Source organism: Myxine glutinosa, chromosome 12 (genome assembly GCF_964187855.1).
Source record: "Myxine glutinosa chromosome 12, kmMyxGlut1.1, whole genome shotgun sequence".
Taxonomy (NCBI): domain Eukaryota; kingdom Metazoa; phylum Chordata; class Myxini; order Myxiniformes; family Myxinidae; genus Myxine; species Myxine glutinosa.
This window is the reverse complement of record NC_136272.1, coordinates 36,673,451-36,693,255: the sequence shown is the minus strand read 5'-3', so window position 1 is coordinate 36,693,255 and position 19,805 is coordinate 36,673,451. Positions and strand designations below refer to the sequence as shown.

The 19,805-nt window shown below is 42.5% G+C and overlaps 1 protein-coding gene across 1 annotated transcript in view; it reads left to right on the top strand.

Annotated features, from left to right (window-relative positions):
• Window positions 1-19,805, top strand: part of LOC137437955 (gamma-aminobutyric acid receptor subunit alpha-2-like) — a 373,866-nt gene that overhangs the window by 311,747 nt on the left and 42,314 nt on the right. Inside the window, exons 6-7 of the mRNA XM_068132744.2 lie at window positions 1,017-1,160; window positions 17,318-17,470. Coding sequence (XP_067988845.1) covers window positions 1,017-1,160; window positions 17,318-17,470 — 297 coding nt within the window. The remainder of the gene's footprint in view (window positions 1-1,016; window positions 1,161-17,317; window positions 17,471-19,805) is intronic.

Sequence of the window (19,805 nt, the reverse complement as noted above, 5' to 3'; positions counted from 1 at the left end):
AAATTCCATTACTCGAGGCAATTCTACATTGACGGCAATTTGCCAAACAATATGGTGGCTAAGATTAATAAGATCACAAAATCCTGCACACTATACTGCAAAATATATGTTTTCAGCTTTGTGCATTGTATATATTCACTTTATGAGTTTATAGTACTACAAAAAAGTTGCTTATATTTGATTCACCCAAATATATACAGGGGATATCTCAAAGGTTCGCATTGTGATACACGCATGAAACTTGGCAGTGCTGTTCCTTTATAGATACTCTTTAAATCTAATCGATTTGCCAACTTGATATTCAACATGGCAGCCGTTTTTTTTTCAAAATGGCCACCAAAATTGCTAAAATGTGCCAATTTGTGCCATCAACTTTTCAATACAAAATCACAGAATCAAAAAAATCAAAATAATTTCTCAATCTATCTTAATTAGGTAAATTGGTAATTTTAACTACCTCGGATAGATAATATGTAGTTCTGTGATTTTGTGTTGTTACTCGTACATCCTAAATTCAATATTTAAAAGTTTATGGCACATTTTAGCAATTTTGTCAAAATGGCCGCCATGTTAAATTCGAGTTGGCTAATTGACTTGTATCTCTATAAGATTTTAAAAGTATCTCTATAAGATCATAACTAACAAATTTCATTCTTGTATCACAATGTGAATGATTTGCCCTAATAATGGGTGTTAGTCACCTAGCTATAGGATTAGCTTGTTTTCCAGAAGCTTAGAATACAAACCCATAATATTAAGTACTGCCAATTCAACTACATTACATTCTGCAACTTCAAGCGCATCAGTCCTGTGTCCACGCCATTACAACACTCTACCCAGGTAAACCGAGACATTTTAATCACTGACAACCTCGTAAAATAAATTGGATGTTGGTTGTTGCTGAAGGTGTACCTTTATTTTTGAATTGATAAAATGATACAGATTTTAGTTATGCTGTTCATGTATGTTTGCACCTCTTTTTATCACAATGGTTAACATGCTTTGTGAATGCACAGATGCCTACACAACACAAGAGGTGGTGTACACCTGGATGAATGGCTCTGATGATTCAGTAACGGTTGCTCCAGATGGCTCACGTACCAACCAATATGAACTTCTTGACCTAAAAGCAGAGAACGAGGTTCACAAGTCCAGCACAGGTAAGTTAGAACCTATAAAACCAATAACCTGTTTTGTAATTCATGAAAAGGAGCATTTTTATCTTTATTTGCTTAAGAGATGTAAGCAGCTGTTCATCGACAGCATCCAATGCCGATCCCAAGTTGTGTGAAAATAGTAATGGGCCTTCTCTTTATACCCTTTCATCTCTGTGGAGATAGTTCACTGGTGGTGGGACTTGGTGGGGCATTCTCTGATTTCCAGTATCAAGGAATGGTGACTGTGTATCTATATTTATATATATATATATATATATCAAGTAATGAACGTCAGTTGGGAATTATATCCAATACGTCCATTTTACCTGTTCTCCAACCTAGAGTTTTGTCTTAAAAACTCAACGTTTCGGCCAGCAACCCGGCGTGCACTGGGCCTCCACTAGCCTTTATGAAGAGTAATTCCCTTGTTTACCTCCTCCCAGATATACCTGGGGGAAGGGGGTGGGCCTATTCTGTCAACCAATCACAAAGCTGTGTTGCGAGACCTCGTGACCATTGACCCGTGACAGGCTTGTGTTGCAAGTGTTTCGTGCGTGTTTGAGCGGTGTATTGTGTTTGTGTTTTCCTTGTGGCCTGTGTCAGTTATGTCCCACTTTGTCCTTGTCCTCTTCCCAGCATCGGTGTCTCTCTGGTGTATTTATGAAGGAGATGTCCGTACACCTATGATAACACCACAGTCTCCTCTGTCAACGGTGCCCTCGTTTGGCCAGTGTGCCAGGCCTCCAGTATTCGCATCCTGGCCTGGTTCGGGATGCCGCCAGAACATTCACATTGTCCCATAGAGGAACATGGCCCTCTCTTATTCCATGCTTGGCGATAGCAGATCTTTCCGGGTGATTACACTCAAAGGCCTTCTGGTGTTCATTCATGCGCTGGCCTAAGTTTCCTCCAGTCTCGCCTATGTATTCGCCACCACAGTCACATGGAATGGTGTATACCACACCTGTGCGGTCATTTTTATGTCTTTTGTCTTTGACCTTGATATATGTATGCAGTCGTGGCCAAAAGATTGGCACCCTTGCAGTTTTTTCAAATAATGCACCATTTCTTCCAGAAAATTGTTGAAATAAAAAAATGTTTTGGTATCCACATATGTATTTCTTTGGCTTGCAGTGGAACAAAACAAAAAATGCTGAAAAAAAATACAAAATTTTAGCTTATTCCACACAGAAATCCTAAAATGACCCAGACAATATTATTGGCACCTTTTAGAAGTTGTTAGAAATAATTAGTTTTCAAGCAGGTGATTCTCCTTTACTTTGGAATTGAACTCACCTGTGGTGAGTTGCAGGTGCTTGCAATATAACAAGAGAAAAATGACCACAGTGTGGTCACCAGCTGCGACGTGTAGAATCATGAGGATATCCGTTGCAATATACAACAACAACAACAACAACATGCATTTTAAAGGCCATTTTCCCTGCTAGAGCGGGGGTTAGCCTTGCGGTCCCCATGACAATCTTCTCCATTTTGCCCTATTTTCTGCATCTCTCCTTGTTAACCCCCTTGCCCGCATTTCTTCTTCCACCATCTTTAGCCAAGTCTTTTTCGGTCTTCCCCGTCCTCTGCTTCCTTCTACATTCATTTCCATCACTCTTCTCAACCAGTCACTTTCATCCTTCCTCAACACATGACCAAACCATCTCAACCTGTTCCTCTTCACAGCATCAATCACAGGCTCTATTCCCATCATCTTTCGCAATTCATCATTTGTCTTCCTCTCTCTCAACGATACTCCACACATCCACCGAACCATTCGCATTTCCACCCTTTCCAACCTTCGTTGCTGCTCTACGTTTATTACCCATGTCTCGCTCCCATAAATCATAACACTTCTCACACATGCAGCATACACCTTTCCCTTCAGCTTCAACGACACTCCCCTCATCATCAGCACGCCACCCAGTTCCCGAAACTTCTTCCATGCACATCTCACTCGAGCAACCGTTGCCGAGTCTGATCCACCTTCTCCATTCAGCATGTCTGTTGCAATATGCGCTACCAAATTCGACCAGTCATTAAATTATACGCATGCACGAGCGTCTTTTTGTCTTTCAGCTAAATTTATTCTGGTTTCTTCAAACAAATCGCGATTTTAGTCCGCGATGTTCTTACCTCATACCAACGCACGTTCGAATGTATGCGCATGCGCTATTCAAAAAGATACCCCAACAACGAGAACAACAATGCGGTCCTCTCATAGAGCTGCTCATCGCAGCTAAAAATCACTCATTCAACCAGTTTGAAAAGAGAAAAGGAGTCAATCTGCTGTTTTGTCACTGTGTGTTTGAGCATGGAGAAAAGAAACAAAACCAGAGAATTGTCTGAGGAGGTCAGACAAAAGATTGTAGCCAAGCATCGACAATCTCAAGGCTACACGTCCATCTCCAGAGACCTTGATGTTCCTATGTCCACCGTACACAATGTTATCAGGAAGTTTAAGGCCCATGGCACTGTAGCCAACCTCCCTGGACGTGGCCGCAAGAGAAAGCTTGATCGAAGATTGCAGCGAAGGATTGTTTGAATGGTGAAGAAAGCACCTCGATCAACTGCCAAACAGGTTAAAGCTGCCCTTCAAGCACAAGGTATGACAGTTTCAACTCAAACCATCCATCACCAACTCAATGAAAAGGGGTTCAATGGTGTGAGACCCAGGAGGGCCCCACTGCTGAGAGAGAGCCAGAAGAAAACCCGACTGGAGTTTTCCAAAACACACCTGAACAAGCCAAAATCCTTCTGGGAGAATGTCCTGTGGACAGATGAGACCAAATTGAAGTTTTTTGTTAAAGCACATCATCTCTATGTTTACAGAAAACAAAATGAAGCCTTCAAAGAAAAGAACACCTTCCCTACAATCAAACATGGAGGAGGTTCAGTGATGTTTTGGGGATGCTGTGTTGCCTCTGGCACTGGGTACCTTGAATGTGTGCATGGCATCATGAAATCAGGAGATTACCAAGGCATTTTGAAGCACAATGTTCAACCCAGTGTCAGAAAGCTGGGTATCCGTCAAAGGTCATGGGTCTTGCAGCAGGACAATGATCCCAAACACACTTCAAAAAGCACCCAGAAATGGTTCAAGACAAAACGCTGGACTGTTCTGAAGTGGCCAGCAATGAGTCTAGATCTAAATCCCATTGAACACCTGTGGGGAGATCTGAAAACAGCAGTTGGGAGAAGGCACCCTTCAAATCTGAGAGAACTGGAGCAGTTTGCACAAGAAGATGTGGGCCAAACTGCCAGTAGAGAGGTGTAGGAAGCTCAATCAATGCTATAGGAAACGCTTGACTGCAGTTATTTTGTCCAAAGGCTGTGCTACCAAATATTGTCGAGGGTGTCAATAATTTTGTCAATGCCATTTCTTCTTATTTTCTGATTTAAAAGGATAAAGTTATGAATCAAAAACAAAGGTTCTGGAATATTAACAGTGAAATAAAGAATTTTGGAGACCAAATACTTTTGTCAATTTCAACTTATTTTTTCGAGAAAGTTGAGTTATTTCAAAAAAGTGCAAGGGTGCCAATATTTTCGCCTACGACTGTGTATATATATATATATATATATATATATATATATAATATATGTATATATATATATATATATATATATATATATATATATATATATATATATATATATATCAGTCACTATGCGACCTTCATATCATCAGTGGAGAACCGCCAGCAAGGTGTCTCATACAGCTGCTACTGCACCTTGCTGGGAGCGATACGCACCGCCTGCCACGCGGTGACGTTATCTCTGGTATCCACTCATCATATGGAGTCGACCTGGTTGCGGTTGGGAGTTACTAATAATGGTATCTGTAATCTGGTTCTCCAACCTAATGAGCGGACAACATGACGTCATCGCCATGCACGTCCGCCTTGCCTGCAAAGTTCCAGAGGAACCATCTAGCAGTGCGTCATTACGGATTATAAATACAGATACTGTCACAAGTGCATGCAAAACTCACAGTTACCGACCTGGTTTCGCCCTTGTTGGGGCTTCATCAGGGCAATGCAGTGAGGCTTTCCATACACTTGTAACTCTGTGACCCTTTCGGTTTTTATATCAGTCACTATGCGACCTTCATATCATCAGTGGAGAACCGCCAGCAAGGTGTCCCATACAGCTGCTACTGCACCTTGCTGGGAGCGATACGCACCGCCTGCCACGCGGTGACGTTATCTCTGGTATCCACTCATCATATGGAGTCGACCTGTCTGTCTGTCATCTGTCATGTCTGTCATCGACACAAAACTGTGAGTTTTGCATGCACTTGTGACAGTATCTGTATTTATAATCCGTAATGACGCACTGCTAGATGGTTCCTCTGGAACTTTGCAGGCAAGGCGGACGTGCATGGCGATGACGTCATGTTGTCCGCTCATTAGGTTGGAGAACCAGATTACAGATACCATTATATATATATATATACAGACTTGGCATTTAATATGGAATATTTTTTTCCCTTGACTTGGGTTTACTTTCTTAACTCCGTATATCAATCTGGTGAGTTTCTTTCACACTTTGGTGATTTATTTGTTAAAAGAACCATGTCACTGATTGTCTGTCGCAGCAAGAAGTCAACAACAGGATTATATCACAGGTGGCGTGGCAAAATGTACGGACAGGTGCATTTGATGATTGGCTTCACAGTCGGGTATACAAGGGTTGTTGCATTCTGTATTAGTGGAAAACAACTGCTGCACGTCTCCAAAAGTTATTGCCGCTTCCTCTGGAGATGGTCCGTCAACTCGACAATGCTGTTTGTCATGGAGTGGTGGCTTTACGAAATTACGGCATGAAACAGCGTGCTATTGCTCGGAAGTATGGCATCACTCAAGGTCAGGTGTCAAAGATCCTGAAACGAAATGCTCAGAGGGGTGTCCCTACTCCAATACCGAGGCCAGGACGTCCCCGCAGAACCACAAGGAGGGATGATCGCCGCACCGGTTAGTCCGCAATGGCCGTATCAAGTCAGCTAATTGGCTCGGGCTGAGTGGCAGCAACTGACAAATGTGCCTGTATCCAGAAGGCTAGTCAACCAACGACTGGTTCAAGCAGGCTATCGTGCCAGGCGTCCCCTGAGAAAGCCACGCCTGACCAGACAACACCGCCAGCGCCGATTGCAGTGGGCCAGAGAGCACCGTCAATGGTAGCCAGGACACTGGAATCACGTGATCTTGTGACGAGTCTAGATTTCTGGTCTATCATCAAGATGGCCGCATCCGAGTGCGCAGACAAGTGCATGAAGCCTACAACAAAGATTGTATAGTGCCAAGAGTCCAAGCTGGAGGTGGTGGGGTGACCATTTGGGCTGCTTTTCATGCAGGGGGCAAAACTGACCTGGTTGTTGTGAATGGAAACCTGAACCAGTTCAAGTACAGGGCCATTCTGGAAGAAACATTGCTTCCATTTGCTCGTGCAGCCTTTCGAGTAAACTTTGTCTTCCAAGATGACAATGCACGGCCTCATCGTGCTCGCATGATCCAACACTTTCTTGCTGACCATGGTGTAGAGCATATGGAGTGGCCTGCCATGTCCCCGGATATGAATCCGATAGAGAACTTGTGGACAGAATTAACGCGTCAAATCGACCACTTGGACCAGCAGCCGACCTCTGTGTGTGAATTGCAGCAGGCTATTGTCACTGCATGGCAAGCGATTCCTGTCCAAACCTTGGCAAATCTCGTGAACAGCATGCCTCAACGTGTACGTGCTCTCCTGAATGCTCGTGGGGGTTACACGAAGTACTGAACTGTAATTTTACTGTCCGTACTCCCAGTCGTAATTTAACTTTTGTTTTGGTTAAAAAAAAATTGGGCTAATGTGCAAAATAAAGAGATACTTCTGGAAAACGTACAGAAGTTTAACACAGTACTGTCCTTGAATTGAGTTCGATATCAGTTTACATCACTTTCAAGGATCAATTTATTTGTTTCGAAATGTCAAATGTGGTTTTTTGTTTCTTTTAAAGGTCACATTAACAAAATCTAGAATAATTTCAACATAATTCCAATGAACTTTTGGTTCTAAGACATCTTGAAAAGTAAGTTCACCCCCACAAAAAAAACAATCCATATTAAATGCCAAGTCTGTATATATATATATATATTTATATATATATATATATATATATATATATATATATATATATATATATATATATATATATATATATATATATATATATATTCATATATATATATTGTTACGGAACCCAACGTCGGCCTATGGTTCCCCTTTTGATGGGGGATTCGTCCCCTCGTTTGTTACTGACCGACGTGGTCCCTGAAGCTGCACCGCGACCTCCGGAAAGGCCGGTGAGCAGCTTCGTTCGTGACCGCGGATAAGATGTTAATTTGCCGAGCGGATGGCAGCCACGGCCCGGACCGTTAACAAAGACTAACCCGATTCTGAACGTTGGCCAAATCGTGCCACAGGTATTCAATTTGGAAAAGACAAAGACGACGGATGTGAAGAAGAAGAATACAAGAGGTAGGAAATACGAATATGATTTATTACTATTTACAACCAAAAGAAACCAAAGAGAAGGAAGGATAATAAAATAAAGGCAGAAAGAGGGACGGACCAGAGGACACAGTGAAACTTAGCTTACCTATGCAGTCTTACTTAACCCAGGACAGAACAAACAAAGACGGACTCACACGAATGGGGAATGAAGGCAGGAACGATTCGGTGGAAGGAGAGGAAGGTCCAACGGGAACCGGAGCTGGAGCTTGATCCCGCACGGGACGTCGGGCGGGACCTCGACGGCCACCGATGCCACCGCAATCTGGCTCCTGCGTCGCAGCGGGTCGAAACTGCGTGGTCCCAAAGCTGGTGGTGGTGGACTCCAAGCTGGTGGTGGTGGTCTCCAAGCTGGTGGTGGTGGACTCCAAGCTGCTTAGGGATCGTGGGGATCGTGGGGACTCAACGTGGGGATCCCTTACTCATCTGCCGTCCCTGGCGCAACTCTCGGTCGGGGCTGATGCAACGGGGTTTTATAACCCCGCCCTCTTGAGCCATACCCACTCATTCTTGGTTGGTCGTAGGGGCTTCTTGGCTCCACCTCTTGATGACGATGGGCGGGCCACGCCCTTCTTCTCCGAGTTGGAGCACATGGGCAATGGCGGCGAATGCAGTTGGCAATAGAGGCTTTGGGAATGGGAATGAAAGGGGATCTATCTATTTGAGTTCGGTGCAATGGAGTATTAATTAATGGACGACAAAGCCTTAACCTAATACACAGAATAAGGAAATAACTACCAACAAAGGGGGAAATCTATGATTGGCTAACGTGATTGTATATGATCTAACTAAGGGACGCCCTTTTGACCTTTATACACAACTGGAGGAAGGAGGGTGATATTTTACCATTTACTACACAATAAAAAAACACAATTCTCAAATCCACAACAATATATTTATATATATGTATATATTGTCCCCAGTTACTATTATAATCCTTGAAAGTGCAGGTTGTTGGGTTGGGAGGAGTTGTCAAGGCAGGAAGTGGTTGGCTGGATGCAGCATGTTCCATAGTTGGTAGACACTGCAGCCACAGACCATTGCGATGGAGGTGGATGTTGAATTGAGATGGTTGTGAACTAAATTAAGTTGGAAGCTCTGTCCTGGATGGTGAGTATTCCATTACACTTTTGATTTAAGAATGCTTGTGAATAGCATAGGGGCCATTCAAAAATTACGTAACGCATGGGGGGTGGGGTGTATGTCCACGCATTACGGAGTGCTCCAGGTGGGGGTGTTTTCAGCGCCGTTATGTCACGCTAAATCAATCAATGACAACTTTGTTCCATGCACCCTTTATTTAAAGATGCAAGTATTTAATGATACACATATTCAATACATTAATGATAAAAGCAAATCACTTTATTTCTATTCCATCATTGCTTTTTCCACAGACACTTAATCTCATTTGCAAATGAGAACGATTGAACATATTTCGAAATTATTGCATCACTCACTCCAATAAATTAGTCCGATGATGAGACATTAGTCCGATGACGTCATTAGAGGGATTCCGACTGCTGCCTGGTTTTATTGATGGTACACTGTACTGCCTTTACTCTTTCAAACATAGTTTGTAGTAACTGAAAAGAAATAATGGGATAAATTGCATCCTGGGATTGAGGTATGAAATAGGGCGTCTTCATCGAGCGTTACGTAATATTTTAGGGGGTGCCTGTTGAAGCATTATGGAGCATTACAGGGGAGTGGAGGTGTATCAGATTTGGGCAAAAACATATTGTTACGGACCCGGGGGACAGCACTCCCGTTAGCAAGGGGGGGGGGGGTTAATCCCCTTGTCCTGTTAAGCTGGCCGTCCGACCGGTCCTGGTACTTGTAACGCTCTTTTGCGGGGTGGGATTGATCAGGGTTATTGGTCAAGGTGTTATCCCGAATACCTTCACCAATCCCTCCGCAAAACAGGGAGACAAGTACCGCTCGAGCCACGGACAAGATGGTAATTGCCGAGCGGTTTAGCAATCCGAGGCCCGAGCCGTTAGCGGCAGACTAAACCCAATTATAAAGCGGTTGACCAAATCGTGCCACGTATATTCAAATGAAAGAAGGGACGAAAACGATCGAATGAGAAAGAAACCAAAGGTAAGAAGGAACACGGGTTTATTACTATCTATAAGAGGAAAACGAAAGGGTGAGAATATACAGAAGGAGAAGAAGCAGACATAGTGCAAGCCTTAAAACAGTCTTAATTATTGAAGCCCAGACAACAAAAAGGACAGACAACAGACTTACACGACAAAGGGAATTGCAGGCAGGAATGGCTGGGAGAAGGTTCGGAGGAAAAGCTCAGCGAGGAGGTCCGCTTCACATCCACACTCTGGGCTGGAAAACGAGCAGCCGGCGGCAGCCCCACGTATATGGTTTCAGCGGCGAAAACCCGGCAGGCAGCACGGTTTATGTTCCCGCTGTCTTGGCGACCCGAGCGCACCGACTCTTGCACCCCAACGATGCTAGTGCTCAACAAGCTGCTCGGTGCTCCTCTCTCCCTCCTCTCTCGGTTCTTCCTCCTCGGTCCTCTCTCATGAACCTCCTCACGCGTCTCTTTGAAGCAGTCCCTTCCAGTTGCTTTTATTGCTGTCGGCCGTATCAAGCCGCGGGCTCCGAGGGCACGCCTACCGGTTGGCTCACCGCGGTGCTGGTTGGCCGGTAAGGGCTGGCTGACTCCACCTCCGATAACGCGTCGACATGCCATGCCCATGATCCGGCGGCTCCTCCCCCTTCTCCGAGATGGAGCACATGGGCAATGGCGTCTGGGGTGAGCGCTGAGGCGGCTGCGGCTGGCAGAGACGTTGGAGAGGGACGTCGCAAAATGAACGGAATAGGGCCTATCTTATTTGATTAATGCAACGCAGATTCAACTATTGGGAACAGGTCCTTAACTGAAACACACAATAATGAAATAACTACGAAGAGGGCCTACGGTTCGCTACGTGTTGTTCATGGACTAACTAGGGTGCGATCTTTAACCAGCCAATTGAGGGGGATATTTACAGGGGAATATTTATAAGGGGTACATTTACTAAATTTACTAGTGAAGGTTATAAAAACCGTAACAATATTTTTTACATTATAGTTTACATAATTACTTAATTTTTGAATGGCCCCATAAAATGGCCTTCTTTGAATGAAAGGCCTCGTTTCCTGGACGTCCTTGCAGTGTCCATGTGTTTCATACCTCTCCCACCTCCCCCCAAGCCCTCTCCCTCCCACAGTTTTCTCGATGTCCCTGCTCTCAAATGTTGTGTTTGTGTCCTTCCGCCTCTCTCCCCATCTTGTCAACCGCTCCCCATATTTTGTGTTTTATGTGTCGGTTTGACTCTTTGTGTGATTAATGTTAGCTCTTTCACGAGCCTCGATCTTGTATACAAAAAAAAAAAAAAGAAGATAAATCAGGCAAATCAATATGAGGACAACTACAACAAAAAGTGCTACACTTAATTAAAACAAAGTCATACATATTGAGAAGAAAACACAAGTACCCAATTATGAATCAATGACGTGAATATCAAGGAGCTAGGTAGAAGAGGAGCTTGACAGGAGAAAACATTAAGAAAACTAGAAGGGCACTCGGTAGAGCGCATACCTCCGCCAGGTTGATCAGTTTATGTTTTGTATCCCAATGATCGGCCGGATCTGGATTCGTACCTGAACCAAAATCTAATCGGCTTGTTCTTGTCACCTAACCAACTCATCCACCTGGTTTAGTCATAAATCATCCATAACGTTTTTAAATATCATGTTCGATAATCGCTTTTCGCCTGACCTCCCAATGGTAAAGAATCACTTAAAAATTAAATAATTCTCCTCTCCGAATCCATATTCAGATCTTCACCAAAATCGAATCGATTCGTCCTTGTCACACACCCAATCGATCCACCAAGTTTCGTCCAAATCCGTCCATAACTTTTTGAGATATCCTGCTACATGTCGTTTTTGGCCCTGCTACAAGCCAAAGGAGGCCCAATGGTGAAGAATCACTAAAAATATTATACTAGCCAGATCCGAATCCGGATCTTAACCAAAATCTAATAATTTCTTCCTTGTCACATACACTACCTCTTTGCCAAATTTCGTTTGAAACCGTCCACAACTTTTTGAGATATCTTGTTCACAAATAAACACACAGACAGACAGACAGACAGGGGTGAAAACATACCCTCCATCATACCTTTGGTGGCGGAGGTAATAAATCCAGAGAAGGTTCCAACACATATAGTGACTAACATTTACAGGTCAACAATGGAGGACAGGTGGATTTATTTGTTTGGCAAGAAAATTCTTAGATCACCCTGAGCTAGAATCCCTCGTCTTCAAAAATAAACTGAAAACCAAAGGCGGCTGCAAGTTGAATTTCAAAGAGGTGGTTTTTGGTTTCCTGTTTGTGCTGTGTAGGTAGCCTAACCACGAAAACGTCTTCATTACACCTCACAGTAGCACCATGGTGTTGACATCTCAATCAGACAGGATTGGCATCTTTCACAAGTTAATTAATGTATTTTTTGCTTAAATTAAGGCTTCTGGTGAGAAAGAACAGGATGACTGGATTGGCTTTTTGGACATATTGGTCTTACTCCCTCATCTGTGGAACAGATTTTGTCTTTTGTCTTATTTGACTTCCTCAGCTCGCTATCCAACAACCCCACCTTGCTCCCTGTCTCCTTTCCTTTCTACCACTGATCCATTCATGCACATGGAGGAAGTCAGAAATCCAGCTATTCAGGTGGTCTTGCGTGTGCCACAGGCAGTAAGCTTGGCGAGCAGAGCAGGATGCCAGACTGTTGGATGCCAGAGATGTACATCCAGGGAAACAATAAATAACAATCAAATTTCCAAACAAAATAAACATTCCTGTGACTATTTTTAACTCAACTGGACTATGTCCAGCTGAGTTTTTGTCGACACCCAGTGTCCGTCGTCCGTCTGTCGTCTGTCTGTCTGTCTGTCTGTCGTCTGTAAACAATTCGACGTCTACGCTCTAAAAGTCACAAATATTAATTAAATTTGATGAAACTTGTTATGCAGCATCTTTAAGACATAAACTAGTTTGGGATTGCATTTGGGCTTTGCACGCCCAAAAATGGGCTCGGCAGGGTGGCCATATTGAAAAATCAATTTTTGTCATATATTTTTAGCACATATAAACTATATAGTTTGTGGTTCTATTATGCATATTCTAACCATATTGATACAGACCAGTTGAGTTCAGGTTCCCTGGAACCTCTAGTTTGGAATATGAGATCACTTCTTGTGGTCGCAGTTTTTCCAAGAATTATATGCGGTATTTGTGTTCAAAATCCAACCAGAAATTCTGTTTACCCTTGTACTAAAATAAAGCCTGGTGTTGGCTTAGCGGTTAGGGTGCCGGCTTGGGATCCTAGGATCCTGGGTTCGAATCCCGGTCGATCGCTGAATTAACGCCAGGGGGGTTGACTCAGCCTGTCATCCTTCCGAGGTCGGCAAATTGAGTACCAGCTCACTGGTAATTCCCTGTGTGTCGCAGGAGGCGACTAACAAGGTTGGCGGCAGGAAGGGCATTCAGCCATAAAACATTGCTTCAAAAAGGGGACCACGGTGCCCGAAAAAGGCCAACCTCTGCTCTGCAGGGAAAAATGGCCTCTAAAGGTGGTTCTTCTTGTACTAAAATAGAATGCTGCATCGTAAGACCTTATTCCACTGTGCTGCCCCATCGAGTCATTAAGGCCGCATCGGTAGGATGGACCCAAAGGACATTTTGAATACAAGTACGAGTATAATCTAATTTTATGGAAATATCTAGTGTGGCCATAAAAAGTGATTTTGCGTTAGACAACAGGCAAAGATGAAAGAGAAATACAGTTTTACTCTGCAGGTTATTTTCCACTTGAAAGACCATGACATATGGTTGCGGGATTGTGAAGTTAAGCATAAATGAATGTTGCTAAAATAATACTTGTGCTCAAGCTCACATTGTTTCTCGAAAAATTTTCCCCTAATGATGTCCTGATATAGTTATGTCTCCTGTATTGCTAAATAGCTGTGATAGAGTAAAAACAGGAAAAAAAAGGTAATAAGAGCAAATTGTTCATTCTGATTTCTGATTTCATGAGAGCAAATTGGCATTCTGATTGTTCATTAAACATACAATGAGCAAACAATGAGAAAAGCGCAGAGAGCACTGACAATCACAAATGTCGTTGCAAGAATCTTCCGAATCCATTTTGTGCATTTCCTCTTGGGCTTAAACGATGATTTGCAGCACTGTACTGCTGCAGCAGCAGCACCTCCTCTCATCCTTCCTCAAATCTTACCATCAACTCTCCTTCACACCAGCCTTTCTCTAATGCCCTTCGGAATGCTCGTTCTGCACCTGTCATAGGTTCTGCGCTCATAAACTACTGTATATACATGAAAGCACCAAACCTACATTTAAAAAGCATTTTCATGCAAGTAATGTTTTCATAATTCTGTTTCCAAGAATTGCATTTTAAATTTTGATTGTTAGTAATTATTTTTGTACTCCACCCTTCACTATGCCATCTCCAGGGACTGCACGGCGTCATTGCCAGGCCACGAAGCCCGGTGATGACTCGTGCCGAAAGGGTGTATTTCGTTTTCACTCTGTTTTTTACTTGCGAAAATCGAAGATTTTTCAAGTATATTGGTTGGTCATGTCCATTATTCTGTCTGTTTGTCTGTCTATCTGTATGTCAGTCGCCTACACGTCGTAATTTTCAACCGATCTTCACGAAACTTCACCAAATGGTTGAGCCTATTGTTTTTGGTGTCAATAGGTCAACATAGGCCAAAGGTCACCAACTTTGTCAAATTTTTTAAATCCTCAATTTTCATCCGATTCACTTGAAATTTGAAGAGGATTTGCATATATGGTCACTGAATTCAACCACCAACTGTTTTTGAGGTCATCATAGGCCAACCACCCAAAGGCCAACTATCATAGGCCATCCGAAGCTGTAACTTTTTGAAAATTAATTAAAGAAGTCGTTACTTAATTATTAATTGATTAATTAAGTACTTATTTATTTCCTTTCTCTTCTGGGCATTATCTCAGGCACCTTTTGAGCTAGGAAGCTGATATTTGGACATGACAATGACCAAGTGATTTGGCTGTAAAATATATTTTTGATTTATTGATTAATCAATTAATCGATTAATTATTTAATTGTTCGTTTAATGACTTAATTAATTTTCAAAAAGTTACACATGCGGATGAAACGGTGGTGTTTTAGGTATTCTATTAGCCAATTGATTAATTATTTATTTATTTTTACGATTTTTGTTTATTTATTTTCATTAATATCCATTTATTTATTTTCTTTCTCATCTGGCCAATATCTCAGGCACCTTTTGAGCTCGGAAGGTGATATTTGGACACGACAGTGACCAAGTCATTTGGCTGTAAAGAGTATTTTCGATTTATTGATTAATCAATTAATTGATTAATTATTTAATTTTTTTCATTAATTACTTGCTTTTCAAAAAGTTTTGATTAATTAACATATTATGATGAAACAGTTGTGGTTTAGGTATGCTATTAGCCAATTGATTAAGAAATTAATTACCTTATGATTATTATTTATTTATGTTAATTGCACAATTGATCAATCAATTATTATTTACCACTCCCTCCCAATTCTCCATGTGCTGCACAGTGGCTTTGGCGCCCAGCGACATCAAGCGCTGGAGGATGTATTATTTATTTATTTGGCATGGGAGTGGTGTACTTTAAATGTAGCTCGACTTGTTAATTACATTATATATTTTTTTGTTTGTATGCAGTGTGTGGGGTAGGATAATTGGCTGAGGGCACTGCTGTGCCTCTGATACAGTTTGGAATCCTCTCCTTCTGGTTTCGGCAGGAATTGCTGGTTTCGGCCAGCTCGTGCCAAAATTCGGATGCTGGTTTCGGCAGGAATTTAGAATTGATTAAGGCACTGGTGATAGCTCGCCTAGTCGTCACAATGCACACCGTGAGATCTTTAATGCCCACCAGCAAATGCCGGTATATGAGACGCCCAGTTTAACATCCATCCAAGGAATGACACACGCATTGATGAATCACCCTACTTGTGAAACACACAGGGATGGTAGTTTTAGCTAGGCAGATTTGGCAGCATAGAGGTGAGTGTGCATACCTCTAGGCCATGCTGCCAGAACCTTTATTTTATCAATGTGCATGTATAAAGGAAGTGCTGAGCAAGTTCTGTCTCATTGCCTGAGTTGGCCTGTCTAGTGTTCTCTGATTTGAACCCCAGCCTCATGATTCTGGGAATGCAAGTTCGAATCCTCCATTAAAGTATGTTTTCTAATGTGTTTGTCTTGCATGTGATTTATGTGCAAGCTCTACTATGAGGCTTAGTTAAATGTGAAAACAATAAATTGTACGACTTACTGGAATGTGTAATGTGAGGGATTACGTGAGACTTGGAGGGGTTGGGGGTTGTAAGACAATTTGGGGCATTTTTAATTTTGACAAAACATTACCAGATTACCTTCTGGATGGAATGAAGAAAAAGATGAACAAGTGGAAGGAATGTATGGAGACAAAAGGTCTGAAGGTGAATATCGGAAAGACGAAGGTGATGGCAATTGGTAAAGCATGTGGTGAGGTGGAAAGAACTGGGAAGTGGCCCTGTGCTGTGTGCAGGATTGGTGTCGGAGTGAACTCCATTCAGTGTACAATGTGCGCTGAGTGGGTTCATCAAAAATGTAGTGGTCTGAGAGGGTCATTAACCAGTGTGGCAGCTACATTCAAATGTAAGGTGTGCACAGAGGGAGCTGCAGATGGAGGAAATGTTGAGTTGGATCTTGGAGACGGCGTGAAGCTGGAAGGTATGAAAACATTTTGCTACCTCGGAGACATGCTGAATGGAGAAGGTGGATCAGACTCGGCAACGGTTGCTAGAGTGAGATGTGCATGGAAGAAGTTTCGGGAACTGAGTGGCGTTCTGATGAGGCGGGGAGTGTCGTTGAAGCTGAAGGGAAAGGTGTATGCTGCATGTGTGAGAAGTGTTATGATTTATGGGAGCGAGACATGGGTAATGAATGTAGAGCAGCAACGAAGGTTGGAAAGGGTGGAAATGCGAATGGTTCGATGGATGTGCGGAGTATCGTTGAGAGAGAGGAAGACAAATGATGATTTGCGAAAAATGATGGGAATAGAGCCTGTGATTGATGTTGTGAAGAGGAACAGGTTGAGATGGTTTGGTCATGTGTTGAGGAAGGATGAAAGTGACTGGTTGAAAAGAGTGATGGAAATGAATGTAGAAGGAAGTAGAGGACGGGGAAGACCGAGAAAGACTTGGCTAAAGATGGTGGAAGAAGAAATGCGGGCAAGGGGGTTAACAAGGAGAGATGCAGAAAATAGGGCAAGATGGAGAAGATTGTCATGGGGACCGCAAGACTAACCCCCGCTCTAGCAGGGAAAATGGCCTTAAAATGCATGTTGTTGTTGTTGTTGTTGTATTACCAGAAGTAGATGCTTTATTATATGGAAGACTATCGACCTTTAAAAGGACCTTGTGTAAACATACATTCCTTGGCTTACCAAACAATCTCCAACCTTGGTCTCATCTTTGTGTCCTCGGCAGGTGATTATGCAGTCATGATCACCTACTTCTCTCTGAAGCGGAAAATTGGGTACTTTGTCATCCAGACATACCTACCCTGCATCATGACAGTTATTCTATCTCAAGTCTCCTTTTGGCTCAACCGTGAGTCAGTTCCTGCTCGCACTGTCTTTGGTAAGTCTGTTCCAGCAACTCTTAATCATTTCAATTAGAATTCGATGATATGTACCTTAGATGCTGGTAATGTTTCTCTCTCATCGTAGACAAGTTGGTGGCCTGTGGATCTATTTATTTACCGTCTCTCCCCTTATGTAGCTCCATCTGATCTCTCAGTCCTCTAACCCTCACCAGGTGCCTCCAGGACACACATATTTCATACAGTAATTACCTTCTGCTTCCACTCCAAAAATCCATGTTTTCCACCCTCCTGCACTCTTTTGTTCCTCGTTTCCGCTGATTGTAGAACTGCCGACCACCGAGAGTTTAATCACACTCTTCCCTTCAGGGCTTCAAGCAAATGGTCTAACACCTTCTCATGTCACTCACATCCTACTTGCAATCGTTTCTAACCCCATTAACCTGATTTACCAAATCAATCCTCTTACTTACAGCTGGTTGATGTTTTTCTCCCTCTCCTCTCTCTCTCTCCTTCTCTCCTCTTGCCCTGTTTATTAATTCCCTTTCTTGTCGTGTCCAACTGATGCCCAATTGTCCCCATTGTCTTTTTACGCTTGTCACCATGCTCTTTTCCTGTTTATTAATTCCCTTTCTTATCGTGTCCAACTGTTGCCCAATTGTCCCCATTGTTAGTGCATTGTCTTTTTACGCTTGTCACCATGCTCTTTTCCTGTTTATTAATTCCCTTTCTTATCGTGTCCAACTGTTGCCCAATTGTCCCCATTGTTAGTGCATTGCCTTTTTGCGCATGTCACCATGCTCTTTTCCTGTTTATTAATTCCCTTTCTTGTCGTGTCCAACTGGTGCCCAATTGTCCCCATTGTTCATGCATTGTCTTTTTACGCTTGTCACCATGCTCTTTTCCTGTTTATTAATTCCCTTTCTTGTCGTGTCCAACTGTTGCCCAATTGTCCCCATTGTTAGTGCATTGTCTTTTTACGCTTGTCACCATGCTCCTTTCCTGTTTATTAATCCCCTTTCTTGTCGTGTCCAACTGTTGCATAATTGTCCCCATTGTTAGTGCATTGTCTTTTTATGCTTGTCACCATGCACTTTTCCTGTTTATTAATTCCCTTTCTTGTCGTGTCGAACTGTTGCCCAATTGTCCCCATTGTTAGTGCATTGTCTTTTTACGCTTGTCACCATGCTCTTTTCCTGTTTATTAATTCCCTTTCTTGTCATGTCCAACTGTTGCCCAATTGTCCCCATTGTTAGTGCATTGTCTTTTTACGCTTGTCACCATGCTCTTGTCCTGTTTATTAATTCCCTTTATTGTCGTGTCCAACTGTTGCCCAATTGTCCCCATTGTTAGTGCATTGTCTTTTTACGCTTGTCACCATGCTCTTGTCCTGTTTATTAATTCCCTTTCTTGCCGTGTCCAACTGTTGCCCAATTGTCCCCATTGTTAGTGCATTGTCTTTTTACACTTGTCACCATGCTCTTTTCCTGTTTATTAATTCCCTTTCTTGTCATGTCCAATTGTTACTCAATTGTCCCCATTGTTAGTGCATTGTCTTTTTACGCGTGTCACCATGCTCTTTTCCTGTTTATTAATTCCCTTTCTTGTCATGTCCAACTGTTGCCCAATTGTCCCCATTGTTAGTGCGTTGTCTTTTTATGCTTGTCACCATGCTCTTCCATGAGCTTTGATTTTGTGTACAAAAATATTTAAGAAATTATAAACATAACCAGTTCCCAAAAGGAATAAGGAAAAAAATTAAGTACTGACCCATAAATGACTGCAAATTGGGATTCTATGAGAGGATGTAATGGACGTAAGTGATCGAGTAGGAGGCACTGCTGTTATTATTTGTGTTAAACGAACTCACCATCATTTCAAGAGCAGGGTTTTTTTTTAAGAATAACACAATTCAGCAGTACATTTGATAAAATCCAGGAAGTAGGAAGTGCCATGGTAATGACTATGTGATAATGAGGTAGTCAAAGGATGTCGTTCTGTGATTTTACTCTTTCGTGCTATTAATGAAGCCTGGCTAGACTGATCATGGTCTATTTAGAGCACAATTGTGGCAGCAGGTAGCAGCCAAGATAGTGAAGAGCATAGAACAGGTGTATGTGGTTGCAGCTCTGCATAATGAGGAAAGTTTGTAAGTGAAACAGTTGATGAGGGTGGAGCAGTGAGGTAGTTTAATTTGAGAAATGTGACATCATTACAGATGGTATGATGAAAGCAGCTAAGAGTATTTTTGTATGGCAAAAGCATCTAGAATGGTTACCAGAGAGCATCACTACCTTTCAAGGTTCATTATGACATCTATCACATTTGCCAAGTGGTTGAATACCCACCATTACAGCAACAGGCGGAGATATG